The sequence below is a fragment of the Panthera onca genome, chromosome E2, assembly GCF_046562875.1.
Source record: "Panthera onca isolate mPanOnc1 chromosome E2, mPanOnc1 haplotype 2, whole genome shotgun sequence".
Lineage (NCBI taxonomy): Eukaryota > Metazoa > Chordata > Mammalia > Carnivora > Felidae > Panthera > Panthera onca.
Window position 1 is genome coordinate 43,060,675 of NC_138353.1, and position 27,720 is coordinate 43,088,394.

Consider the following 27,720-nt stretch of genomic DNA (forward strand, 5'->3'; position numbering starts at 1 on the left):
CTTTAAAAAAATTTTTTAATGTTTACTTTTTAAGAGAGAGAGAGAGAGACAGAATGCGAGCGGGGGAGGTGCAGAGAGAGAGAGGGAGACACCGAATCCGAAGCAGGCTCCAGGCTCTGAGCTGTCAGAACAGAGCCCCACGTGGGGCTCGAACTCACGGACTAGGAGATCATGACCTGAGTTGGACACTTAACCGACTGAGCCACCCAGGCGCCCCTTATAGAGAAGTCTTAATGGTAGCATTTTTTTTTTTTTTAATCTACTTGATTTGCAAAGTCTCAGGATACACTTAAATTCAATAACAATAACAAAAATTTTAAAACTCATTACTCCGAAGCTAGGCGCAAGACTGACTTAACCTTCACCAATCCTCAACCATTTGCAACTCCACCGTGATGACAGCCAAATTAACACTTCTGAATGCCTAAATTACTTTAATTGCAGTTACAAATTTTTGATTTGTTAATGAACTTTAAAACGATCCTTAGCGGAGTTCCAGAGGCACCTCAGAAACCTCTGTTGAAACGCACTATGTCCCCACCCTCGCACTACAGAGCACCCTCTGCCCTAACAAGAAATTTTGACACTTCTGTCTCTACCTCCCGCGGTTCCTCTCGGTGCCTAAGGTCGAGCTACTTTCAGGGTTAACTTGATTCACCCAGCCGGTAGAGAGTAAGTCCCGGCCCCGAAGGCGTTGATTGGCAGGCCACGCTGGGAGAGGCGCTAAACGCGTAGCCGGGCTCTCCCCAGGGTCCGCCCCCTCCCCGCCCCAGGGGCGGCCTGGGTTTGTTTTGGCGTAAAGCGCGCGCTGTGATGATGTCACGACGCTGACGCCTGAGGATGGCGGCGGCGGCGACCCTGTCCGCGGTCCGGAGAGGGTCACCACAGCCGCCGAGACGCCGAAGACCTTGCCGCCCGTGCGAGGTGAGGCGGCACGGCGCAGGGCGACGGCCCGACGGGCGGGAGGGACTGACGACCTGTGGCCACGGTCGCTTCCTGGAGCACTGGGCCTATCCCTGCCCAGGGAGCCCCGCAGGAGCCCAGTGTGCAGGGGCCTGCGGGACTGGGGAACAGGCCAGGTGGCTGCTTGGGATCCCAGGTGTACGAGGCTGGACTGGTCTCGAAACGTGCTGCTGTGCTGGGTGGCCCCGATGTCTGGGGCTGTGTGGGCCTGGTGGACGTGGTCAGCTGCCCTGCCCCCTGTTCAACCAGCCGGCGTCGGTCACGGTGAACTAAGCAGGTTGTCCTCACTGCCTTTACGTGTCCGGCACCTACTTCACACCTCGCCTTTGCGACTGAACGCTAGGAGCTGTCGGGGCAGCTGGTCACTTCCGTGTTCAGCCTGGGAAAAAGCAGGCCTGAGCCTAGCCGGGTTGCCTGCTCCGCGAACCATCATCCTTCAGTTTATAAGGGGACACTCAGCTCCCCACGCCCACTCTCCCTCCACGAAGCTGCTGAAGCGATAATTTCCACCTGAAAATTTGAATAAGTCCTTCACTGCATGAAACTGGATCCCTGGTGCCTATAGGATGAGGTCCAAGCTTCACTAGTAAGGCATTCAGGGTTCTTCATAATCTGGTAGAGGCATGACCCGGAAGTCAATACCTGGGCACTTCTACCTTCTGAGCTCAGTGTTTTAATACTTTTCTACTTTTTCATTTTTGTACTTGTAATACATTTTGAAATACTCTTCTTTACCCCACCCCTAACCACCAGAATGGAAAATTTACATCTATCCTTTAAAATCCATCTTAGATTACCTTTCCTTGGAAAAGCCTCTCTTGCTTTACAAGTAACCATTGGCTCCTCGGTCATTTTATTCATGTGACTACTGTTGAGTATATCATGTTGTGTCGCGTGATGGTGGGAGTGAGTCTCCTGTCTGCATCTGAGTGTCTGGCTGGCTCTGTGCCTGCTATAAAGTAGGAGCTGAATGGACTGGGATGGGTTGTTGGTTTTAGAACCAGATTCAGCTATATTACTGAGCCCCTATTAGGGGCCGCGATCTGAGATGAGCACAGCAAATGTGTATCTCTTGTTTGCACATGCACATGTATGCATGTGGTAGGTGGTGCAGCCTTGTCAACTTTGATGGTCTAAAATCTCATGGGGTAATTTTTCAAGATACAGATTCAAGAGTCTCACTCTCTGATATTTTGATTCAGAATATCTGGAATCTGGTAGGAAACTGTATTTTGGAAAAAAACAAAAACAAAAAACAACACTTCAGGTGACTTTGCTCCCTAGTTGAACATCTTTGTCATTGCACTAGGAAACTGTTGGGTCTTCTTTGTCCATTGGGAAGGGCTTAGCTGTGCCATATGGACTCCTGTTAGAGTCTCATTGCCCATACTTTGGGGAGGCAGTATGATTCGCTTGAGTGGTTTGTGGTAGTAGTTTGAGCTTTGGAATCAGAAAGACTTGGATTCATTTCTTGGTGTTTGTGAGATCTTGAGGTCCTTGAAGTCCCACTTTGCTCATCCCAAAATAGCAGTAATCATGGCTACTGTGTGTAGTTGCATAGAAGAGTGGGAGTGCATATAAGATACTTAACACAGTTGGAACTCAGGAAATGGAAGACATCGTTTTTATTAATGGCTGTTCTCCCAGAGTGTGTCCCTTATCAAAAGGAGATCTCAGGAAGCCTGTTTGCTCTTCAAATTGAGTCTCATGTAGGAAGCTGCCTTATGTAATTTCCTCAAGGTAATTTCTGCTTATCAAGGAAAGCTATGACAAAACTGCTTCTCCTCAGGGCAGTTGCAGTTGGTCTTTCCCCTGGAAGAAATTTGGAATGCTGACCCCTTAGAGGGTAGGTTTGTTGTATAAGCGCTTTCTCCCCGTTTAATTGCAATTCCTGAACTTCTTAAGTTGTATAAATGAGCTAGAGAAAGTACAACTGTCAGGAAACCTGTTTGCCCCTGACACCGAGCTAGAGTTGCACCTCACTTGGAATGGGATACCCCTGAAGATCCTACTGTCTCTGGAATCTGAAATAGATACTGGGGATCTCTGTCAGTCACAAGTTCATAGTTAAATGAGTGAGGCTTTAGTTTGGCCTTCTGTTTTACTTTACAAGTGTTCACATGTTATGTGGGCAATTTTGTCCTTTTCAGAGCTTCCCGACTGTATGATATGAATGGGCTGTAGGTATGCCAAAGTACTGACCCTTGAGTTTCCAGATAGCTGAGAACAGCTGTCCCCCTCAATACCAGGGTGCATAGAGAAAATTTTGAGAAGTACAGCCCTGGAAGAATGGAAGTAATTCTGCTTGTTGAGAGCTAGAAGGAGATTTATTTATTTGAAATCCCTTTCCTTCCAAGAATCTTACTCAGTGAATGCTAAGCGGATTTGTATTGGCTAGGTCATCACTGAGCTAATTCTTGGGACAGTCTTCTGTTGTCATGGTGTCTGATACGATGCTAAAGTAAAAAAATGTCGTGTTTCCATTTTGCGGAGGAAAATTATCTCAGAGGGTCCCTTTCCAGGCTACCAGTCTTGAAGTGGCCTCAAAGGGCATCATAAGAGAGACTCTTGATGTGGGACCATCTGTACTGTAAGTTCCTTGAGAGTAGAGTTTATGGCAACCTTCTTTTTGCCTGTCACAGCCCCTGGCAGGGTTCCTGGCCCACAGCAGGAGTTCAGTAAATATTTGTGGGTTGAACTTTGGGATTTTGGAAGGAGAACTCCCGGTACATTGCCAGAGTCTGTATTTCTGATGGTGGGATGGCCAGTGGTGGGATGTGTTAGATGGAGCTGGGGTCATGATTAAATGAGGACACAGCAAACTTTTGAACTTTCTCCTCTCAGCCCTAAGACAGGAGTCTCTGCCCACCAATTATTACCATGTAAAGCAGTGATGCCTAACTGGAGTCCTTGGGAAGTGGTGTCCTGAGTTACTATATTCTAAAAAGAAATCAGGGTGCCTGGATGGCTCAGTTGGTTAAGCGTCCGACTCTTGATCTTAGCTCAGGTCTTGATCTCAGGGTTGTGAGTTCAAACCCTGTGTGGGCTGGGCATGGAGCTGTTTTAAAACAAAAAAAGGAAGTCATAACAATTTTTATTATGAAATAATATTAAAAGTTAAAACTGGGCCGCCTGGCTGGCCCAGTCTATAGTGCATGCTACTCTGGGATGTCAGGGTCTGGAGTTCAAGCCCCATGTTGGGCATGGAGCCTAGTTAAAAAAAAAAAAAAAAAGTTAAAACATAGGAGTGAATAATGCACAGTGTCTTTAGACACAAACACTGTAATAATTTGGTGTATATTCCTCTGGCACTTTAAAAAAATTTGTATAATAGTCTGTACATTTCTACAGTATATATTTTTGTTAACTTTAAAAACGTAATATGTAGTGATGATTTTAAAAAATAGCTGGGGCACCTGGCTGGCTCAGTCAGTAGAGCGTAGGACTCTTGATTTCAGGGTCATGAGTTCAAGCCCCACATTGGGTGTAGAGCTTACTTAAAAAAAAAAAAAAATAGCATTGCAGAAATCACAGGAATATGTAAAGTGAGAAGTCAAAGCCTGCTTGCCTTCCTCCTTCCCTCCCTTTCTCCCTCCCTCCCCTTCTCCCTTCCTTCCTTCCTTCCTTCCTATCTCCCTCCCTTCCTTCCTTCCTTCCTTCCTTCCTTCCTCCCTCCCTCCCTCCCTCCCTCCCTCCACTCCTTCCTTCCTTCCTTCCTTCTGTTCCCTTCACCCTAGAGGCAATCACCATCAAGTTTCTCTTTTACCTTTCTAGGATATTTTTTCTACATATATGTCTGTATCTTTTTTTAACCCCCTCATTGGATGTATACTTCAGATGCTATTTTAAACAGCTTACTATATCACGGATATGGATCCTGGCACGAAGCCATTCAATAAAATTGACTGGTATCTTTCTTTGTCAGTATATACGGATTTACCTTATTCATTTCAACAGCTTCAGAGTATTCCATTGAATGAATGGATCTTTATTTAATTATTCTCTTACTGATGGATATTTGGGTAATGTCCATTATTATTATAAAGAACTTTGCCATGAACTTCCTTGTACAAATACACCTTTGTATACTCATGAAAGTGGTTTTATAGCATTATTTCTGAAAGTGGAATTGCTAGATGCAGTGTCAGTTTCCCAGTTTGAAAAAGCAGAATCACATAGCTCTCCCTAAGGTTGCAGAGGTCCTTGTTTAGGAGTTTTCATCTAAAGTGACAAGCTCTTTTGCCTGGTATCTCTGTTGCCCCATGATGGTTAGAAGTGTTGTTTAATAGTTCCTTATTTCTGGGATTACTGGGAGATTACTGTCTACTTCATTTTGATAGATAGTCTTTCAAAACATAGAGCATAACCTTTTACAGGTGAAAGGTTATGAAGCTTTTCTGTGGAGAACAATCTTAGGGGGTGTTACTGGAGAGGGCTGGGTGCCTATGGGCCCCTGCCTTGGATAGAGCCACACACTTGGCTTCCGTGGCCAGGAAATTGTTTCAAGATCCATTGTAGGCCCCGCCCCCTCTCTCCCATGGGTCAGGTCTGGCAGCTTGTGGACAAATTTGATTTGGAGTTCAATTAACAATCTGTAAGACTCAAACAGACCTGAGAGCTCCAGCTTCCTTTGTCACTGAGGACATTTACACAGGCACTGAAAGAGCACAGCTCTCTTTTAACCACCAATCTGGTCTCTTCCTGACACTTGAAAATTTTTGAGGTTCTGAAATTGGTGCCTTGCAGCAGGTAGAAATCCAAGAGCCAGTCCACCTTTCACTCATTGTTAGCAAACATGAATCACTGCTCTGAGCTCAGCACTTTGCTGGGTGCCAGAGAGTTCTAGAAACCCAAGAAGTGGCCTCTTCCTTCAAGGGGGCTGACAGTTCTAGTGTTCTAAGGCAATCTAGAGTACAGCAGTGAGCAGTGTGACCCAGAGTATACTTGGAATGGAGGTTTCATAATACAGATCCTTCAGAAAAGGTCCTCAGTAAAGGTTTGTTAACTCATTAGCAGAGTGGTATGAGGAAGGGTAGAGGCCTTGACCTGCCGACCTCTGCTGAGATCCAGGCACTTGCGGAGTCTCCCTTGTGATGGAAGGAGCTCTGGATGGAGAACCAGGAGATTTAGGTCCTTCCTTGGCAGTCACTATCTTAAGTGGCTGTGGACAAGTTTATGTTTTTCTCGGCCTTTCGTTTCTGTAGAGTATTAGGACAGTAGTGCTGAATGCTCATGCCCACTACCACACTCTATCCAACATGCTGGCACTCCTTGAGGAGTGCTTGGCAGGAGGTTGGGAGTTGAGGGTATGGAGGCCGACTTTAGAGAGTTCAGTTCTTTCTGAAAGATGTGTTAGGATTGGTGTCGTGAAAGGGAATAGTGACTTGTGATAGCTGGCGAGGTGTGACCTCCTGAGTCTTGTCTCACACCCTGGTCACTGTGCTGGGGGCTACACAGGAGAGCTGGGGGGCAGGAAAACACTCTGCCCTTATTCCCAGAAGTTTTGTCAGATGCCTTCCCTGTCCCCGTTTGCCTTTTCACCTGACCTCTGCCGAACGAGACTTTTACAGATGTGATTAGAGTGTGGAGCAGCTGTGATCACCTGGAGGCTGTCGGCTGTTGCCCTCCCCCTGAGCTAGCAGCCTCTGTCCTCTGCTCTTCATCTGTAGTTGGGAAGGTGGAGTATCAGCATCAGCTTATCTTTGAAGAGTTTCTAATTGAAACAGATGTGGGAGAAACTGTGTCCCAGAAAGGAAGAAGGAAGGTCAGAGAGGGATACTCCTTGGCTGTCTTAGTGCTGACTTGAGATCCCTGCCCATACTTTATTTGTTTAAAGTGAGAAGTCAGGCCTTTTCTTTTGTAAACCTTAGTTTTTCTCAGCAAGACCAGACTAGATGTGCACATTTAAACAAAAAGACCCAGTGCATATGCCTGGAAACAGTTATTTATTTTGTGAATCTAGGATTCTGCCTCACCAGGGAGAAGACATCTGAGTGGCCGTGCTGGGTCACCTGTGCCATTTGTCTTCTCTCTTAATGGTGATAGATGTTGCTTACCAGTGGTCTTGGGGATCAGGGCCCTGTATTGTGCCTCAGGAAACCTGGCCCAAGAACTATCCTCTTCCTGAGTTGCAGCCCTTGACTACGTTGAGAGTATTGTGTTTTCCCTGAAAGAAGAGATGAATCTGCAGAATTCCTGTCCACGGTTCTAATCTTTAGCCTCTGTGAAAAAGAAGCTTGTTTCTAAATGCCTTTGTTTAAACATGATTTCCTGAGCTACTGTGTGGGATCTCCTTGACATTTGGGTGAGAATTGCAGCAAATGTGGATGAGTTGATGGAGGAATCTTCCCTCGTGTGAGGAAAGATATACCTCATTCGACTGACAGTCATATCCACATGTTGATTAAAATCTGAGCCCTTAATCTGTGGTCTCCAGATTCTTCCTTTTTATCTGATGGATTGATTGATAATCGAGCTCTTGGGTATGTTTCAGTGATGAGCTTGTTCCTTGAAAGAATTAGCCACATTAGGCAGTATCACCACCTTAGAAGCAGGCCCTTGACTCACTGGAATCTGGTGGCCTCTGTGGGTTCTCTGTGATGCCCAAGTTGCCACAGCAAAACCTGCCTGCGTCTCCCTCCGCTGCCTTTGATGGGATGGCCTGCTGGCTTCTCCCGGGGGTGAGGGTGGGGGTGGGTTAGGCGTCGCCCCTTAGCTCAAAGCACCACCCGTGGTTAGCCATGGAATCTCTGACGCTGATTCTTTTCAAATGTCAGATTCTACTTCCAGTGATCCACAGTGAATGTCATATGGATGTTGCACGTGCCCTGCAACACATCCAACACTGATCTTTTCCCACCGTTTCCCAAACCTGTCCCTCCTGGTATGCTGCTGACTGTTTTGCCCAGGAGCCCAAGCAAAGGACTAGCGTGTCACCCTCTCTCCTTCCTTTCACTCTTTATATCTAGCTTTTAGTCCTTGTCAGTTCTCCTGCTGACACCCCTCCGTCCCACCCTGCTATCTGGGCCACCACCCTCCTCCCTGGCCCTTTTAATCTACTTTGACCCTCCTCCAGTTCACTTCTTTCTAAACACAGATTGATTGCCTCTCTTTGTAAACTCTTTGGTAGTTCCAGTCACCTCGAAGGTCTTGGTTCCTCACCCTACCTTGTGCTGCTCTCCACAACCTGGTTCCTGCTGCTTCAAGAACTTGAAGCCACCCCACCCCCAGTCCTGTCTTCATACCACCAAACTGCCCATTCCCGGACACGGTATTATTCTGGGGCTCTGAATCTTTGAGTATATTGTGCTCTCTGCCTGAAACACCATTCCCACGTTTCCTCACCTGACTCATCCTTACTCGAAATTCACTGTGGGGTCACCTCCTCCAGGAAGGTTTCCTTAACTCCTGTGTCTCTCCTTATGTCTACTGTTGTTTCTCAAGCTTAACACTTAACATGCTATATTGAAATGATCTGTTTTTATGATGTTTTCTTCATTTGCACTGTGACCTTAGTGACCAGGTTTTGCTTTTGTGTCTGTGTGTGTGTGTTAAAATATAATCTACACGGGACCATGTCTTACTCATTCCTGAATCCCTAGCACCTAGTAGATGTTTGTGAGGTAAACAAAAATACATATGGGTGTCTGCCCCCAGTTCCTGGCACATGGCTTCTGAAACCCTTGTAATTTCTTAACTGATAAGAGCATAAAGAGCATCAGTTATTCTAATATTTGGTCTTTGACTCTAGTTCCTGATACAGGTTCCTGAAACCCTTGAAATTTCTTGGGTGATAGGAGTGTTTTTTATTCTAACGAGGTGACTTTGAGTGGGCCCCCAGGTGACTCCTAGACGGGAGCTAGTCACCAGAAAGACTCATGCCATGATAAGAAGCTTGGAATTTTCAGCCCTGCCTCCTATTCTCTTGAGAAGGGAGAAGAGTTGAAAATGGAGTTAATGATTGATTGTGCCCACATGATGAAGCCTCCATAAAATCCCAGTAGTAGGGTGTTCGGGGAGCTTCTGAGTTGGTGAACACGTAGATGTGCTGGGAGAGTGGTGCACCCAGAGGGGGCATGGAAGCTCCATGCCCCTTCCCACGTGCCTTGCCTTGTGCATCTCTTCCATCGGGATGTTTACTTGTATCCTTTATCATATCCTTTAATAAACTGTAAATGTAAGTAAGTGTTTCTGGGAGTTCTGTGAATCTCTCTAGTAAATTGATTGAACCCAAGGAGGAGGTTGTTGGGACCCCTGTCTGTGATCGGTTGGTCAGAAACACAGGTGATAACTTAGACTTGTAACTGGTACCTGAAGTGTGTGTAAGGGTGGGGGCAGTCTTAGGGAGCCTGAGCCCTTAACCTGTGGGATCTGATGCTACCTTTGGGTAGACAGTGTCAGAATTGAGTTAAATTGTAGGACATCTGGCTGGTGTTACAAGAATTGCTTGGGGTGGGGACTCCACACATGTGATCAGAGGTGTCAAAATGAAGTGTTCTCTGTGAAGGTAGAGGAGACACACAGAGTGAAGAAAAATACACAGTAGGGAAGAACTGTTTATTTCCTTACATAGGAAGGGGGAATAGCTGGTTTTTTCCTTTACAATGTTTAATAAATGTTTGCTCTGATTTGATAATTTTACTCCTAATTCTGTATGGCATCATCAATAGGAAATTCTCATCCCTCTTCTTTCACCCATGGGGCCCTCAAGATAGAGAAGGATGGCCAGGGTAGAAGTGACTTCTGGAAAGCATTACTTCAACACTTTACCTTATCCAGGCCCTACCAGCCACAGGGTGTTAATGGTTGCAACATCTCTGTCTGGGAAGCAAGTGGAGAAGCTCTTGGATCCTCATCCCAAGGAAGCAGAGTACTCTGATCCACAGCCTGAGTCACATCTAGATGAAACTGTTAGTGTCCTTTCTGAGTTCATGGTCTCCTTTGTCTCTTAAATGAAGCCCAAGCTAGTTTGGTGGCTACCTGGTGGCAACGTGCTAAGGTTTGTAGTCCTAAGTTCACAGGGTTTGATTTCAGCCAGCCTTGGGTTGTGTGGCATTGTATGGTGAACTGGGGAAGTGAAAGACCCTGGAACAAGATGTTAAACTGCCAGGTGAAGATGGTGCATTAGCAAAGTAATGAGAACCATCTAGAAAAGAGTAAGGTTAGGGCAGAGAACCAGGGTAGTGATGGTAGTGGTGGCAGCAGTCGTAGGAAGGAATCAACCCCTGCAGGAGGCTAGAGGGCGAGGAAAGATATCCATGAGGGACACCTTGGAGAAGCTGCTTTCTGAGCCCTGCTGGGTGATAGTGTTGGAGAGTCGGCTTCCAACATTCCACACCCCCGTTTCAGGAAAGATGAGTCAGAGTAATAAGAGGAATGATTTTAGCATTTAAAAAAACAGAATTTCAACTAGGATAAGGGGACCAGACAGAGTAGGGAGGAGGGTGGGGGCAGTGACAGCTGAGCCCCATGCATGTTCCTGCCCTTCATTTGGTGTTGGAAAGCAGCATGAGAATCAGATCCAGGGAGATGTAAGTCAAGACCATGGAGCTCAGACCCAACCTTTCATCTGGACCCTTCACTGAGCACTCAGGGGCCAACACCATCCTCCCTTCCAGGCAACCATATTAGAGTCAGGTCTTCAGGCTACATTTATTGAGGGGCAAGGGAGAATAGGTGAGGAGGGTGGCTGCTATCCTTTCAGAGCTATCTCTGGCTATGTTGACTTGCCCTTTCTTTTGTCTGCGTAGGTGTAGATGGGGCACTGCCTGCAGAGCAGGTCCTGCCAGCCTCGTTGGAGAGGATGCCCCCGTGTCCGTGATGGGCTGTGGGACAAGCAAGGTCCTTCCTGAGCCGCCAAAGGATGTCCAGCTGGATCTCGTCAAGAAGGTGGAGCCCTTCAGTGGCACTAAGAGTGATGTGTACAAGCACTTCATCACAGAGGTGGACAGTGTTGGTGCTCTCAAAGCTGGGTTCCCAGCAGCCAGTCAGTGTGCAGACCCCTGCCCTGGTGCCCCCACTGCCGGCCACACAGAGCCTCCCTCAGAACCACCACGCAGGGCCAGGGTGGCTAAGTATAGGGCTAAGTTTGACCCACGTGTGACAGCCAAGTACGACATCAAAGCCCTGATTGGCCGAGGCAGCTTCAGCCGGGTAGTACGCGTGGAGCACCGTGCAACCCGGCAGCCGTATGCCATCAAGATGATTGAGACCAAGTACCGGGAAGGGCGAGAGGTATGTGAGTCAGAGCTGCGTGTGCTGCGCCGGGTGCGTCATGCCAACATCATCCAGCTGGTGGAGGTGTTTGAGACGCAGGAGCGTGTGTACATGGTGATGGAGCTGGCCACTGGTGGAGAGCTCTTTGATCGCATCATAGCCAAGGGTTCTTTCACTGAGCGTGATGCCACACGGGTGCTGCAGATGGTGCTGGACGGTGTCCGATACCTGCATGCGCTGGGCATCACACACCGAGACCTCAAGCCCGAGAATCTGCTTTACTACCACCCAGGCACTGACTCCAAGATCATCATCACTGACTTCGGCCTGGCCAGTGCCCGCAAGAAGGGTGATGACTGCCTGATGAAGACCACTTGTGGCACACCCGAGTACATTGCTCCCGAGGTCCTGGTCCGCAAGCCCTACACCAACTCAGTTGATATGTGGGCACTGGGTGTCATTGCCTACATCCTGCTCAGCGGCACCATGCCCTTTGAGGATGACAACCGCACCAGGCTGTACCGGCAGATCCTCAGGGGCAAGTACAGTTACTCGGGGGAGGTGAGTCTGCCCTGTCTCAGGGATGTTGGGAGGCCCCTGGGTGGGGGGATATCTTGCAGCTCTTGATCAGAAGGATGTGCTCTGAGGACCATGTTCATGGGGCCAGGCAGGTAGAGAATAGTAGGATATCTCAGTTTGGGTTTCCCCAAAAGTGAGCTCTGAGACTTGGGAGCAGATCATTTAATTGGGATATGATTCCAGTAAGCACAGATGAAGGGTGGGGAAGGTAAGGCAGAAAGGGAGGAAGCCACTAAAGGGCATATGAAGAAGTAGACTTCCTGGGGGCCACTGGAACTCCCACTGGGAGCCCTGTGAATAATCACATGGGACATGCCTCAGAATTGTACCACTGAGGGACAAGAAGGTGGGTGGGTGTTAATACACTGACTCCTGTATGAGTCGAGAATTTATTAGGGGGTGGGGCGTTAAATCCCTGGCACTTCTGGGCTGTCCTGAATGCCAGCTAGTGCTGGAGAAAATCTTCAGGCAAAGAAGCAGGGAGATGCAGGCACTGGCACTGGGAGCTGTCCACATGCACAGGAGCAGCACCGTAGGCGCGGGCCGGAGCACATGGGACAGGGCATCCACAACATCTGCTCCACAGGGACCTGGGACAAGCTAGCGTGACCACGCCCTGTCTACAGGAGCCGCTGCTGCTCATCTTTTCCCAGTTTTGCCACACAGCCCAGAGGATTCTGTGCACCCAGACATTCCAGTTTTCTAAAGAGAAGCCAGAAAATTTGATTGTAAAATGTTGGAATCCATTCACATGTTTACGTACTATCTTCTGTGCCAACAAATACTAACCTGCAGGCCAGATTCAACCAGGAGTTTGTGTCTTTGGATCCACGGATTTCCCTGATACCTGAAAAAAATCTTCTAGGTTTCAGTACTGGTGGGAGCTGAAGGAAGGTGCACAAAAAGAAAGAGTTGGTTGGTTCTTAGGCAGGATGCTGACTGGGTAGGAGAGGAGGCTGACCATAGGCACCACCAGGTGCTACAAGCATAATGGTGGGCTTGGGAAGGTTGTGAATAAAAGAATATGTGATGGCTTAAATAGGAGGTGAAGTAAGCTTTGTAGGAGAACAGGATTCTGCCAAGGCAGTGAGGGCCCCTCCCCAAGTTCCCCTGCAGAGTGCTCCCCATGGTGTTCCTCTCAGGCTTGGGCCTGCTGACTGCTGTCCATGCCTCCTGAACTACCCATGTGGAGGAGAAGGAGCTCTGGGACCAGCTTCCTTCTGAAACCTAGCTTTCCTTCCAAGGACTTTGGACTGGGTCCTCTCTGGCCCCAGCCAACTGGTCCAGAGCAGCATTTCCTGCAGAAGTTACCCCAAAGCCTCTTGCCACTTTGTCTTCAGTGTTTAATGTCCTGTGCTCCATCAATTCCCTATCAGCTTCCAGATGTGGTCGTGGGGTCAGTCAAGGACTTCCTGTGAGTTTGGGGGCTGGCATTCCCTAGGGGGATTTCCAGGTCACATGTCAGAGTTGTATGAGGAAGGGAGGGAAACCTTCATCTTTAAAATATACATCTATTTTTAAAGTTTTTATTTATTTATTTATTCATTCATTCATTCATTCATTCATTTATTTATTTAGAGAGAGACAGACAGAGTGAGCGCGGGAGGGGCAGAAAGAGGGAGAGAGAGAATCCCAAGCAGGCTCCACACTGTCAGTGCAAAGCCTGATGCGGGGCTCGAACTCATGAACCACAAGACCATGACCTGAGCCGAAACCAAGAATTGGATGCTTAACCAACTGAGCCACCCAGATGCCCCTAGAAGCCTTCATCTTTAGACCAGCTCTGTGCTGGCCACAGGCGAAGGAGAAACTGGGGCTTTCTCTAGCTCTCTCTTAAAGTTTCTCACATCTTCTTTGCACCAAATGGATTCAACAAAACAAACCCTGACTGGCTGGGAAGTGCAGGCTGTGATGGTGTGGTCGCAGAGGACACCTCATTGCTCACCCTCTGGGCCAGGTTTCATCACTGGCCAGAAGACCCAGCATCCACCTGCCAGAGACAGTGTTGTGCCAAGGCCTGACCTGGCTGCTGTGCACTAGGAGCTCTGTGTGATGCCAGGCTGTTAGGGTTCTTCCTGGCAGAGGGAGTAGTGGACTTAGCTATAGCAGAGAGGGAGGTTTCCCAAGAGATGTTGACGAAGGTGTTGACTCTTTCAAAAGCCTGTAGGTTTGCCCAAGAGTTCCTGATTCTGGCAGTTATCGATCAAGCAGTTTATCTAATTGGAGCTTGCAGTTTTGCTAACTGGCTGTTGATTATCCGTGTCTGGGAGAATGACAAATGAATGTAGTGAGGAATAGACTCAGGCTTCCTGCTCCTTCTGTAGCCACAGGACTGGGTCCTGAGCCTGCTTCCTGCTCTGTTGGAATCACAGTCTGGGGCTCCAGTGTGTGTGTGGCAAGGGGAATGGGGCACTGTCCAACCTTGCCTCCCAACCCCTCACTTGAAGCTGAAAGCATGAGTTCCCAGTTCCAGAGTCAAATTCATGGCCAACCCTGATAGCACCTGTCTATTACAGTAGACAGATGCCATCTGACTCCAAAAACTGGTTCTACCACCATCTACAGAGAGTTGTGGTTTGGGTGGGATTTGTCTGGGGTATTTCCTGGGTGGGGAGGTCTCATCATTAGATCAGGTGCTCTGAGGTGGGGACCAAGCATCTCTCTGTTCCCCTGGCCATTGCCTTACCCATAAGTGCACCTGGGGAAGATGCATAGAGACATGAAGTCATGTTCTCCATCCCCATGAAGATTGAGATTGCCTGGGGAGAAAGGACTAGGGGTAGGAAATGGCCACAGAACAAATCCTTGTTGGCAGGCACATGCCAACACAGGGCTTGGGCAGTCTGGAACGTGAGCTGTGTGGCTCAGATCAGGTGGCTGGACTGGTCCCCTTTCTTTGGGCTGGGCCCTGCTCCCACCCTCAGTCCAGTCATCTGTCTTCTTCTGTGTGATGGTCATTTGCCCTTCTGAAGGCCATCTAAGTGAGCAAGGCCCTGTGAGAAAACCTGTCTGAGACCATGTCATGTTAAGGGGGTGTTTTAATCTAGCTTCTTCTGCAAATGAAGGACCACCCACTTTGAGCTCAGCAAGGTTTGGAGATGTGCATTCCTCACCTGACAGTAAGCTGCATGGTAGTGCCTTTCTAGGGGCATTTTTCCTGCCCCCCTCCTTCTAGTAGTGGTGTTGTATGTGCCTACCCAATGTGCTTATTTCCTGAAGCCTATGTCTTTGCAGCCCCCTGTCAGGCTCAGTGGTTTCTGTGGACTTTCTACAAGAGGTGAGCTTTGAGAAGGAGGAGGCTCAGAGAAAGGGACATTGCTGATTGTGCTCAGAATAAATGGGAGATTGTTTGGAGGTAATGGAGTACAGGTTGATGAGGCTGGGCCAGGCCTGCCGTTTGCTGTTGGGAGCTCCATAATTGCAGAGGCTACTTGGGGATTGGAAGCATTAGGTGTGAGGGAGTCCTCTGTGTTCTTGGTAGTAAAGGGGGAATGCAGCAGAAAGTATTGTGAGAGACCCGCAGGAGGAAGGCTTACTGGGCGCTGTTGGAGTAATCCCCGTTGGGGATGGGGGAACCTGATGTCCTGGGGTAATTGGGGCAGATCAGCGATTCCAGAGAATGAGCTCCACTATGGTGTGAACCATAGTGAGATGAGAGAATCCTCCTGCAGCTCTGTAGGAGCATCATCTTACAGGGGCAGATTGAGAGACACCTGACTGCCCTATGGTCCAAAGAGTATGTAGGCTTCTGCCTTGACATCCCCGGGTGGGGCCCAGTGGTGGAGGGAAATACACCAAGTGCTTGGCTCCTACCCCACAACCCTGACACTCTAGATACTCCGGCCATAGCCCTGGCCCCACTCTCTGCCCCATTTCCTACACACCATAGGCCCAAGATGTTTGCTCCACTCACTCCACGTACTAAGCTCAGGCTTTTCACTCTGCTCCCACTGTTGGCCGTAGAAACTTGACCAGCTCTAAAAGGTTCAATTCAAAGATTGCTTCCATCAAGAATGGTGCTGTGTAGTGCCTACTGAGTACCAGACACAGGGCTAGGGGTTCTGTATCCAACATGTTTAATCACAACAGTGCTGCCAGGTGGGTGTAATGCCCCATTTTACAGATGAGGAAATTGAAGCTAGCGAGGTTAAGTAACTTGTCCATGGTCTCACAGCTAGAGGGTGGCAGGCCTGGGATTTGAATCCAGGCCATCTTGGTGTCAGAGTTCTTGGCTTTTCCATCCCCACAGTCTATGTTCTTTGACATACATGTCTCAGCATGTTGCTGGAGTCTTTGTTTCAGCACTTTCTTGGGCTGTTGTCTGTGGACATCTCTTAGGCCTGTAAGGTCCTTGAAGACAGCATGTGTATCAATACTTATGTTCCCGGTACTTTTCTCCTGGCTTCTCCTGAGGGAAGCACTGGTGGTCAGTGATTCCCTGGGAAAGGACCCAAAAGTGGCTGGCAGGCAGACGGGGCAGCCCCCTCTTCTGGGGGCTGGACTCCAGGAAAAAGTGAAGAGCCTGCTGGAGATGTGTCTAGTAGTCTGTGACCAGACCTGCTTAGAAGCAGCTGCAGGAATCTTGGAAGAGGAGGGAATGCTGGGAAGGAGACGGCTATGACAGATAATTTTGAGAAGAGAAATCTGCATTTTCTCTGGGGACCAGAGGTGCCAGAGTGGAGAGGGCCAAGCCAGGGTCATGTGGGAAGTGATGGGAGACACATGTTGGCCAGATGTGAAGAAGGCCTGTGTTGAGTGTGTGAGCAGTTTGAAGACACAAAGAGCCACCTCGAAAGAGGGAGCTTCTTGTCATGAGAGATTCCAGAAGGACTGGAGCAGTTATTTCTAAAGGAGTGACACAGAAGGTGAGTCATCATCTGTTAAGACCCATACTAGAGGACTGTTACGGTCCCACTGACTTGGAGATTCTATGATTGACTTGATGTGAGATGTGATGTTGCCGGCCTAATGTTACTGCTTTTCTCAAGAGTTCTATTCCTAGAGTAAGGACAGACGAAGAGGCTCTTGTGGGATTGATGGCAAAGTGGTACCATCAGCAGCTTTGCTGTCTGCCTCATTTGGCAGCCTTTAATTGTTGCCCTCTGCTTGGGCAGTCTTTGAGCTGTGGGCAAGCCCAAGTGACTGCCCCACGAACAGCTGGGCTGGGGCAGAGGTTCTTACAGTGCCTTGTTCAGAGAGAGAGTGCTGCCAGGCAAGGGACAGAATCTTCGTGGGAGAGGAAGGCCACTTGCAGACCCAGCGTGCTACTCCCTGGGGGATTTTGTTGGAGGGAGGTGGCTTTTCAGGGATGGCCTCTGGGCTGCAGTCTGACTACCCATCCACGTGGCACCAAGGGGCAGGCACTCAGGGGCGTGAGTTGGACCATCTTGTAGTTCTGAGAGCCCTACTTCTTTAAATGACCTTAACGCTTGTCATTCAACCCTGGGATGTTGAAGATAAAAGGAGGTATGGGGAATGTGCCATGTCCTGTTGCTCTGTAGGTGAAGGGCATCGGTGCCTGTGAGGGGGCTGATCATGCGCCTGTGAGGGGGCTGATCATTCATATGCCCTGATAGATAGCAGCCAGCTGAGTAGGGATAGGATCTTGGCCCAGAACCATGGAGAGGACTTCTCCAGGGATGTGGGAGAGCTGGAGACTGGACGTTGTGTGCAGGCAGCAGATGAAATGCAAAGAGGCAGGTAGCATGTTTCCAGGCTTGTGCTTGGATTCTGCTGGCTGTCTTTAACTGCCTCACATTCACACCTCCAGTGTGGATGGGGGCTGTGACGGGCCATCAGTTCATCACTCTTCTCTTGCTGCCTCCTGCTCCCAGAGTAAGTGGATGGCTTTCCCATGTCTGTCTCAATAGCTGACAGCACAAGGAAACACAAATTGATTTAGAATTCCTTGCTGTGAGGTATCTCTAAGGCCTTGCTCCTTGCCTCTCTGCTGGTGGCTGTTGCGTGCCAAGAGCTGAGTGATGGTGCTGGCTCTATGCCAGGATCCCATGATGCCCCCATACCTGTCCAGGAGGGATCCCTCTGGAAGGGCTGTCCCTACTTCACCACACCTCCTGGTACGCAGTACGTATTCAACAGACAAGTCTCCCTCCTTAACTGTAGGAGCAGACGCTGGCAGTCCAGATCCCTGACTGGTCACTGGAAGGTGATATGATTTGGTCTACTAGGTGAGGGCCTTACTGGACCCTCACTGGTCGCTGTGCTTGGAGACCTTTTGGAGGAAGGCAGGGGTAGCTTCCTCCTGGTGGGGGCAGGAGGCAGGCTTGGAGCGGAGGGGGGCAGTATCCCCTTCCTGTGCCACCTCTGGTCCACCGCTCAGCTCCCTGGAGCTCTCTCCTCTAGGCTTCCCTCTGCCGCTGCTGCCTTGGTTACACAGTCCCCAGAGAGCAGTTCTCTCCTGTGGTGGCAGAAACAGAGGCCCATCTCCTACATTGCTGCATTCAGCCATTCCTACCAAAATGCCTGGCCCTGACCACCTCCAGCTTCTCATTAACTCAGGGTCAGATCCTCCTTTCATCACTGCTGTTTCCCACCCCCGGCCCCACCGAGGCCTCTCCAACAAAGGGTTGTTATCGTGGGTTGTGTTGGAGCAGTGCCTGGTGTGTGCCATCCATCCCCTCCCTCTCCTGCTCTTCTCATTGTCTGTCTCCACCTGGATAGCTCTGCCTGCTCACAGGCCCTGTCGCTTCTAGGCTCTTGAGTTCCTCTGGGAGCTGCCACGGCTGTTGTCTCTCCCACGATCTGACCTCTTTAAATCCGCTGACGGCCTCCCACACTCATCCCCTCCTGCCCCCACTGAGGTGGAAGCATACTTGCAGGTGGATGGGATGGCTAAAGATGACCTGGTCCAACCACTCCCCACCGGCCATGCCTCTCCAGACTCTCCTTCCTTGGTCAGTTTTCCATCTCACAAGGTCACTCTTCTCGTGCATGCCTGCCTGGCCTCAGTTCATCTGTCTCCCAGAGCAAGTATGGTGCCCAGACCTGAGCTTTGCTTCAGTATGGCCTGGCCAGCTTGGAGCAGAAGTCTCCTTCATCTCTTCACTCATCCTGTCGTTCCATGTTGTCCAAGTCCTGTGTACCCAGGGTTCAGGGACAGAGTCTCAGTGTGTGTTACATGCTAATAGCCACCAGGGCTCCAAACTGTGTCAGAAATTAGAATGGGAGGAAGTTTTTTTGTTTTGTTTTCGTGTGTGTGTGTTTTTGTTTTGTTTTGTTTTGTTCTGTTCGGAGCCCAAAAGGGGTCTCAAACTCACAGGACTCTCGAGATTGAGACTTGAGTTGAGATCGAGTCAGACACTTACCCAACTGAGCCACCCGGGTGCCCTATGTTTTTTATTTTTTAAATGCTTATTTTATTATTTTTGAGACAGAGTGTGAGCAGGGAAGGGGCAGAGAGCGAGAGGGTGACACAGAATTTGAAACAGGCTCCAGGCTCTGAGCTGTCAGCCCAGAGCCCGATGTGGGGCTTGAACTCGGGAACAGTGAGATTACGACCTGAGCTGAAGTTGGATGAAGTTGGACACTTAACCGACTGAGCCACCCAGACGCCCCCCCGCCCCTTGTTTTTTCTTTTCTTACTTTTTTTTTTTTTTTTTAAAGAGCCAGGTTGGCCTCAGCAAAATCTGTGAGTGGAATTAAAAGAGACCACTCAGCAGTATGCTCTAAAATCCAGAACCTTCCAGGACTGCTCCAAGACATTATTAAAAGCAGACAGCACTTGGTTGCTGGCACAGGTTGCCAGCATCCCCCTGATTCCAAAGTGAGCACGTAGCATCCTTGCGGATTCTTGAGTTGTACCCTGTCTCCCTCCTGTCCCTGTCCTTCACTTTGTGGACTCTGGGCAGGGACAGGTGGGGGTGCAGAATTTCACTTTTTTTTTTTTTAAGTTTGTTTATTTTGAGAGAGACAGAGACAGCATGAGCGGGGGTGGGGCAGAGACAGAGGGAGACAGAGAGAATCCCAAGCAGCCTCCACACTACCAGCTCAGAGCCCGATGTGACGCTCGATCACGAACCATGAGATCGTGACCTGAGCCGAAACCAAGAGTCAGGATGCTTAACTGACTGAGCCACCCAGGCGCCCCCAGGATTTTCATTTTGTTACTCATTTCAAGTTTCAGAACACAGCTTTGCTAACCTTTAAGTTGTCACGCCTTTTCTTGTTTTATTTTTATCTTCATTCTCTGCGTCTTTTTAAAATTCTATTATCTTCCTTCTTTTTCTCCCTTCAGGCTCTCTCCCCTAAGGTCCTCTTTCCTGCTGCTCAGCCCCCACCCATCCCCTGCCAGGTCCTAGGGTGGTGGATTCTGTTTGGTGTGGAAGCCCAGGCACCAGGATGGTGAGTGTCTTGACCAGAGGAAGGGGTTGCTGGCTCCACTGCCACACTATGTCTAGCTCTGCCGAATTTTTCAAAACACTTCGCCTCATGGGCAATGTCAGAGTGTGCTGTTTTTGTCGTACTAATAGTTCTCTTCTCCTGTGTAAACCCAAAGCTCCATTTCCCAGAAACGTGCTCTTTTCTCTGCTCTCGTTCAGGCCCACGTAAGTACAGGAAGGAGGCCTTTGGGGGTGGGAATACTGGCTCTGAAAATACATCTTGAGACAAAGCTGAGGGAAGATTGAGTCATGGGAGCAAAGCCCAGGCTTCTTTCCTCCCTTCATTCCCCTAACAGCTCTAGCAGCTCTTGCAGCTCTTTGGTGAGGCTACCTTCTCTGCCAGGGAACCTTCCCGAGTCATCATGGCCTAGAAAAGAACCCATAGAGGTCAAGAGGTCAAGGCCATTTAAATGTTAGATGCTATGCTTCTGTTTCTCACATGCAGCCAAGTGAGGAAGAAAGCTGGGAAGCCGTGTCCTTAGAATCCAGGACTTTAGCAACTGGAAGACACTTAAAATCCATTGCATTTGGCTCCTTCATATATTTTTCTAAGTTTATTTATTTTGAGGGGCTCCTGGGTGGCTCAGTCGGTTGAGCGTCCGACTTCGGCTCAGGTCACGATCTCGCGGTCCGTGAGTTCGAGCCCCGCGTCCGGCTCTGGGCTGATGGCTCAGAGCCTGGAGCCTGCTTCGGATTTTGTGTCTCCCTCTCTCTCTGCCCCTCCCCCACTCATGCTCTGTCTCTCTCTGTCAAAAGTAAACATTAAAAAAAAAATTTAAGTTTATTTATTTTGAGAGAGAGACAGCACAAGTGGGGGGAGATGGTGGGGGGGCAGTGAGAGAATCCCAAGCAGGCTTTGTGCTGCCAGTGCAGAGCCTGACATGGGGCTCAAACTCACAAACTGTGAGATTCTGACCTGAGCCAAAACCAAGAGTCAGATGTTTACTGACTGAGCCACCCAGGCGCCCCTGGCTCCTTCATATTAAAAGTGAGGAGGCTTCTTTTCTCTAAGGTTGCACAGAGAAAGTAGACCTAGAATGTCTAGAAGCTCTAGAAGTCTCTGGGCTTTCAGCCTAATGCTTTAATTTGTCACCCAGATGCCATCCAGAAAAGCCAGGCCTTTCTTTGCCCTCACTTAAGAGTGGTCAGACCTGCCTCTCAGAGGGAGTCTAGGGCAAGGCCTGTGAGCTAGGTTTGCTTCTGGAGGGAAGCAGCTTCCTCCTCTCTCGGCAGTCTGGGCCAGAGAGCTGCCTTCATCCTTTGTTCCTTTAGCCCTTGGGCTTAAGGCGAAACCATTGGTAGTGTGGCCTGGGCAGTGTTCTTCCCAGGCCCTGTGACATTAGAGCTAGAGCAAGTAAAAGGGGCTGGGGAGGAGGGAAGTTCATCCTCTGAGCTGGAGTGGAAAGTCCTTTCTGATTTTGTGCTTCCCTTTAGAGGGAATGTTGGATTCTGCTGCTGAGGAGTGACTGGTCCCTCAGAAACAGGGGATGAGGAAGGTGAAGTTGGTAAGGAAGTGCTCTGGGAGAGTTCCATCTATCCCTTTTTGGCTTCTCTGCTGTTACAGTATCAAGAGTTGATACCCTAGAGGTGCCCGGCTGACTCAGTAGAACACGTGACTCTTGATCTTGGGGTCATGAGTTTAAGCTCCAGGTTGAGCCCAGAGCTTACTTGGGAAAAAAAAAAAAAAGGTAGGTACCCTAACTGCAAGGGGAGGAGGACTCAAGGGCCACAGACTAGGGAAAAGGACAACCAGCTTGATGGTCAGAAACAGGGTGGAGGTGATGTCCCTCCTCCTACAGTCTCTCCTTATCTTTTCAGGACAGGGCCCAGCCCTTCACACACACAGCTCATAAAAGGCTCATGGAAAGGACAGTGTAGGCTCTCACCCTGGGTATTGAAGCTGCCCTAGGCTCCCACAGCAGAGGGAGACCTGAATCTGGAGGCATGGCAGACTGACATTTAACATTCCCTTCCATGCCCCATACTCTCAGTCAGTCCAGAAACAGGTGGAAGCCTCTGGGAGACTGGCCAGGTGGTACCTGGGGCCTGTCCCTTCTGTCAGCCACCTGAGCCTCACATGTGTCCCCGACTTGACTCCAAGTTTACTGAGGTGAGAGTTCTGTTCTTTACCCAGAGCCAGCAGTTAGAGCTATGGAAAGTCAAAGGCATGACTGTTTATCACTATTCTCTTTCTCATGCCCACAGTGCTACCCAGCCAGACAGTCATGGGCTGACAGACATACTCATGGAGCTCTAGAGGCCCAAGTATGTTGCAGAAACAAGTGGGTTGGTCTGTGGGTATTGAAAGCTTTCTTAGGAGGTACTGAATTGGACTTGACCAGAAGCATGGCCCTGGGTGAGTGTGGAGTCTTGCTTTTCCTTGCTGAGTACTGTTGGAGGCCTCAGCAGTGCTCCCAGGGGCGCACTGTTCTGAAGGGCAGCCTGAGCCCCTGTCTCACTGTAGTGGGGTGGGTTGAGGACCACTTACCTGCTTTTGGCCTGCCTGACTTCCTGCCGCAAGCCTCTCAGGGTATGAGGGTTAGGCCGGGTGCCATTGGCACAGCCTGATTCTCAGGTCAGGATGACTTAAGTCACATTGGCTTGGGGGACCCACCTGGTCCAGCTGCTTATAGCTCCTGAAAGATGGGGAGAGCCAGGGCCTGCTGAAGAGGGCCGGGCTGGCCCTTAGATAAATGAGTTCATTGGCATTCTGCACACGGCTGCATGTACACAGTAATTGGGGAGGCAAGCATCTGGGGGAGCAGAAGGCACAGATCAATCTGGCTCACTTTTGTCACTAACAGGCTGGCCGCTCGGCGAGCAGCAGGGGTCGATGCCTGGTGTGAGCATGTGTCACTCTGGAGATGAAAATGCTTAAGCTCACAGGATGGGTCTGGTGAGAGGCCAGTCTCGGACTGCACTGGACTTGTGTGGAACTGCAGGGGTCTGGCTTGGTCTGGCTGGGTATGGATGTGAAGTGGGGGTGTCTCTGACCCATCTATGTTTAGGTTCCTGGCTTGTGAGTCCAGCTTCACCACTGTTTCTTTTGTCATCAGAGGAGTTGTCCCTCTTCTCTCTTGGCTGGACCAAGGGGGCATGGGCAGAATCCATGTCCCAGCCCTGTTTGGCTAGCCTGGGCTGCCAGTTTTGTCTTTGGGCTGTCCCACCAGTAGGCCCTGCTGAGCCACAGTGTATTTCTCAGTGATTTTCTTTCTCTTGGAGACCAGAAAGGCTGGTAGGGCAGCACAGGTATTCCCATGACCCAGTCTGTTCAGCTTCTAGGTTTTGCTCTGTCCGTCGGGGGCCCCATTATGCCTTTCTTTCCATTACTTAAGTGAGTGATCGGGGCTGCAGCGAGTGTCGGTGGTTTCGACTGGCTGGCCCCTCACAGTGGCTTCTTGTGTTCAGATGGCAGGAGCAAGACATGGAGCTTTCTTGAACCGTGAGCCAAAAGCTACTGTGGCAGCTGTGTAGTCCAGTCCCCCTGCATGTCAGCCTCTGTAGCGGAGCCCTGAGCTGCGCGGGCCTGCAGGGAAACTTGGACCAGACTGTGTGTGTGGGAGGGCTGTCGCTCTGTACCCCCTCACTGCTCTCAGCAAGGTATTTATGGGCTCCCCTGCCTGCATATCCTGAGGCCCTGTCTTCCTCCTGAGGGCTCTTGTCTCCCCAGGAATTGCTGGGAGCTAGCACATTGGTGAGGAGGACCCTGTTAAGTGATTGTTCGGTAATGTGATCTGTCATTTTCCACCAGTTCAGTTTAGTAAAAGCTGAGATTTGCCTTCCAAAAACCAGGTTAGGGTAGCAACTGCAAGTAGTCCCCACCCCTTCTTCGGGACTTCAGAAGAGTGTTCTCCTTGGTGCTCTCCCTCCACCTCCTGTATGTAAGTGGGTAAGGGTACGGGGGAAGAATTGGAGGTCAAGGGAGTTGAACTGGGGGAAGCAATAGTCAGTGTGTAAGTGTATCTGCTGAATGGGCATACAGTTGCCCTGAATGTGGGCTCTTAGATTTTCCTGAACCCCCTGGAGATTGAGTTCAGTTGTGCCCCAGGGCAAAGGGCACCATAAAGTGGAACAGGCAGACCTCATTCGGCAGGAAGGAGGGTGACGGTGCCCTTAATATCCCGGCCAAACCTGCCCTAGGCTCAGCAAAGGTCCTACTTGCCTATTCTTTGGGAATATCAGAACCCATGCCAAAGTGCTCCCAGAAGACTCAGGCACTCAGAACAGTTCTGTGTCTACCCTCCTCCAGTAGAGGGGCTTGAGGGCCTTGAGGGCCTCTGTATGCCTAGCACCAGGCACTAGGGCTCGTCCAGCTTAGCTTGGTCTAATGGGAATGAACAATGAACTTGAAATCACTGGAATAATTGCTTAGCTCTGGGGGCTAAGAGGAAGCCTGAGAAAGTGTCCTTTACCCTGAGAACCTGAGGATTCAGCCGGGTGAAGACAAGCTGTACAGGCTGAGTCCCTGAGACAGACAGCTGCTTGGTGTATGGCTGAGGTGAGGCAGCCACGGGTGTTTGTAGGAGATCAGGCTTTGTGCAGTTTCTCTGAGGACAGAATGTACTAAAATGAGGCTGGTCTAGAGCACTGCCAGGCATCCCCTGTGTGGTTTAAAGAGGTCGTGAAGACTGGGAAGAAAGGCCCTGGTCCCACCTATCCCTCAAGAGCTCCCTGCCCTCTCAGCAGATGGAGAAATCTAGTTGCCTTGAATTGTTTCCTTGTCTCCCCATGGCTGAGGGGTGGAGGCTGATGCGGGGAAGGCAGTGGTTGCCCACCATCACTCTGTCAGATGGAGAGAGGTGGGTCACCTCTTAAAAGACAAGGAAGTTCCCTGCTAAGTGGCCTGATATGGACATCCAGAGTTTGGAGCTTAAGTCTGGCTCAGGATATGGTGGAAGGTTTGGGTCATTCTCTTTAAATCTTCCTGAGTTATAGTGATTTGGGGGTAGCTGGGGGATCTTGACGGGGACCACCTTCCTGAGCCAGGCTTCGAGTCCAGATACCTTAGAAGTTTGCTGCTTGGGGGAACGGGGGAGAACAGGTCTTTCTCCTACTTGTCAGATGGACTCCTTACCCAGAGAACAGCCTCTGCTTGGTGGCCTGGGCCAGTGTTGGGTAGGAAGGGGAGGTCCAGAAAGAATGCTGTACTTGGGAGGAGCTGGGCAGTGCCTCTCCTAGGGGGAGAGTGCTGGAATGCTGCATAATGCTAAGTGCTATGGTGATGGCATCATCAGGATGGGGAGAGCAGTGTTGAGTGCTCCCGCTCTAATGCTTGTTCTTGGCCTCTAGCCCTGGCCCAGTGTGTCTAACTTGGCCAAGGACTTCATTGATCGCCTGTTGACGGTGGATCCTGGCGCCCGTATGACTGCACTGCAGGCCTTGAGGCACCCGTGGGTGGTAAGCATGGCAGCCTCTTCATCCATGAAGAATCTGCACCGCTCCATCTCCCAGAACCTCCTCAAACGTGCTTCCTCCCGCTGCCAGAGCACCAAGTCGGCCCAGTCCACGCGTTCTAGCCGCTCTACACGCTCCAACAAGTCACGCCGTGTGCGTGAGCGGGAACTGCGGGAGCTCAACCTGCGATACCAGCAGCAGTACAACGGCTGAGCTGCTGGCTACGGCGCAGACATCCCGTGGTCCCAGCTTGGCCGTGCATCACTGTGCCATCTGGCCCTGATGCCCTCTCTGGAGATAGGCCTGTATGGCCGGCAGCAGGTGAATGGCCCTACCTGCTTCTCTTCAGCAGCCCCCATCCTCATCCTGGGCCTGAGCCTGGTGTGACCAAGTGGAGGGAGCCTGGGGACGTGTGAGCCCTCTGAACTGGCACCGGTGCTCCTTTTGGTGGGCAACTGCTCTGCTACCAGTTGGGAAAAGGGCAGGACCTGGCCTCGGGCTCTTTCACCCCTTGGCTCTTCCCCAAGACCAAAGAGGCAAGCTGTGCCAGGTAGAGGGTGTCCTGTTGTCCCAGGACTCTTTGGGACAGTTACTTCTGAAACCCTCTTTCCTCCACTGAACCTTCATCTCTGGCCTCCCACATTCCATTGCATCCTGATCTGTAACACAGAGAGAGGCCCAGGTAGGCCCAAAGCTTGTGTCTTGGCTGGACTCCCAGCTAAGTCTAAACAGTCTCCCGCCTCTCACCCAAGATCTCTCTTCCTTTGTGGTACCCCCAGAGGCCCCTCCTGGACTCAGGACTGGCTAGAATCTCTGGTGGTAGGGCCATGGCATAGTCCTTGGCCCTTCTGGACTGTGTGGCCATGTTGGTAGCAGGCTTGCTCCAGGCTCTAACCTCTCTCTGACAGTGGGAGGGAGAGCTCCTGCCCACCAGCCCATTGCTCTCAGTGCCTTCTTTGCAGAGCCCACTATCACTTCTTTCTCCCCCTTGGATGCCCATTCTATTCCCTGGGTGCCTCCTTCCCAACTGTGGGGGATTAAAGGGAGCCCCACTGCTGCTACCTGGGGAATGGGGGCACCTGGGCCAAGGCACAGGCCAGGGGCTTCCCAGGGAGAGTCCCATCAATATTCCAGTGTCAGCCCTGGTTCTACCCTTGGTACTGCCCAATGTCCCTTCCCTTCAGGCTCTGCAGTGGCATAAAGGCGCCATCTAGTGTCTGGCATGAGTATGGGCAGCCTGGGAATGACCACTGTACTCACCCTTCATCTTCTAGAGGAAGTGGGAAGGAAGGAGCTGCTGTGTTGAGGAAAGGTCCCAGGCTGCTCAGCCCTCCCCTTCTGCTGAGCTTCTGCACAGCTCCAGTTGGAACTTAGCCATACTGTGTGACCTGCCTCTGAACCCTGAGTGCCTGGGGCCCTGGCCTTCTCACAGCTGGCCTTGCTTGGTCCAGCCTGTCCTTGCTTCCTTTCACAGCATTACCTGTCCAGCCTGGGCCCTGCCGAATCTTAGGTTGGAGGGAGCTCCTGCAGGAGGTGGGTGGAATTGGGTGGCTGCTTTCCCGGAGGCCTGAGCCAGACCATCCCCGTGTTAGTCAAGGTGCCTCCCCACCACCACAAACAAGGCTGGAACCCAAGTCCCCTTCTTTCTCAGCTGCTTTCAGTGGCAGGAAAGGAGGTGTGGCCCAGCTTTAGCTGTAGCTAGATTGCAGGGCCTCTGCCAGCAGGGAGAGACTGGCCCTCACTCAGTTTTTCCCAGTGGGTAGCCTTGGGCCAGGCCCTCCTCTTTCTGCATGTGCCACCTCCAGTGGGAAACAAGGCCAAAGAGAACACTCTGGGCCAAGTCGACTGCCTTAAACATTCCCTCCTATCCTCAGTGCTCCTGGCACAAGGCAGCAGAGAGCCCAAGCCCTGTGGCCTCAGAATTCCCCTCACTTCCCCAAGTGCCTCTGGAGGCCTGAACCCTGGGGATTTATTTCCTCTCTTGTCCAAGATAGGCCTGACCCTAAGGGTAGGACAGAGGGAGGTTGGAGACATGGGCCTTTATGCCATGGACCGTAGATGGAGAGTGTGCAGTTATTTATTTTGTGTACTCAGTTTGTAAATGTATCCTCTGTACTCAATAAACAGGCTGCCCTCCCCAGGGAAGGCTGCCCATCCATTCTGACAGCCC

General features: G+C 50.4%; 1 protein-coding gene across 2 annotated transcripts; it reads left to right on the forward strand.

Moving 5' to 3' along the window:
• Positions 1-821: 821 nt before the first annotated feature.
• Positions 822-27,716, forward strand: PSKH1 (protein serine kinase H1). Of its 2 annotated transcripts, XM_078438900.1 has the most exons (4): positions 822-924; positions 10,713-11,739; positions 20,012-20,118; positions 25,446-25,620. In XM_078438900.1, exons 2-4 carry the CDS (start codon positions 10,783-10,785, stop codon positions 25,495-25,497), a joined length of 1,116 nt encoding a protein of 371 aa, XP_078295026.1. In that variant the 5' UTR covers positions 822-924; positions 10,713-10,782; the 3' UTR covers positions 25,498-25,620. The 2 variants fall into 2 exon arrangements, with proteins under 2 accessions (XP_078295026.1, XP_060506383.1); XM_060650400.2 differs by lacking the exon at positions 20,012-20,118 and having other exon boundaries at positions 25,446-27,716.
• The last annotated feature ends 4 nt before the right edge of the window (positions 27,717-27,720 follow it).

Coding starts and splice junctions, on each gene's coding strand:
- PSKH1 (XM_060650400.2), top strand. CDS start 10,783: ATGGGCTGTGGGACAAGCAAGGTCCTTCCTGAGCCGCCAAAGGATGTC. Junction 11,740..25,445: donor AGTACAGTTACTCGGGGGAG/GTGAGTCTGCCC, acceptor CTTGGCCTCTAG/CCCTGGCCCAGTGTGTCTAA.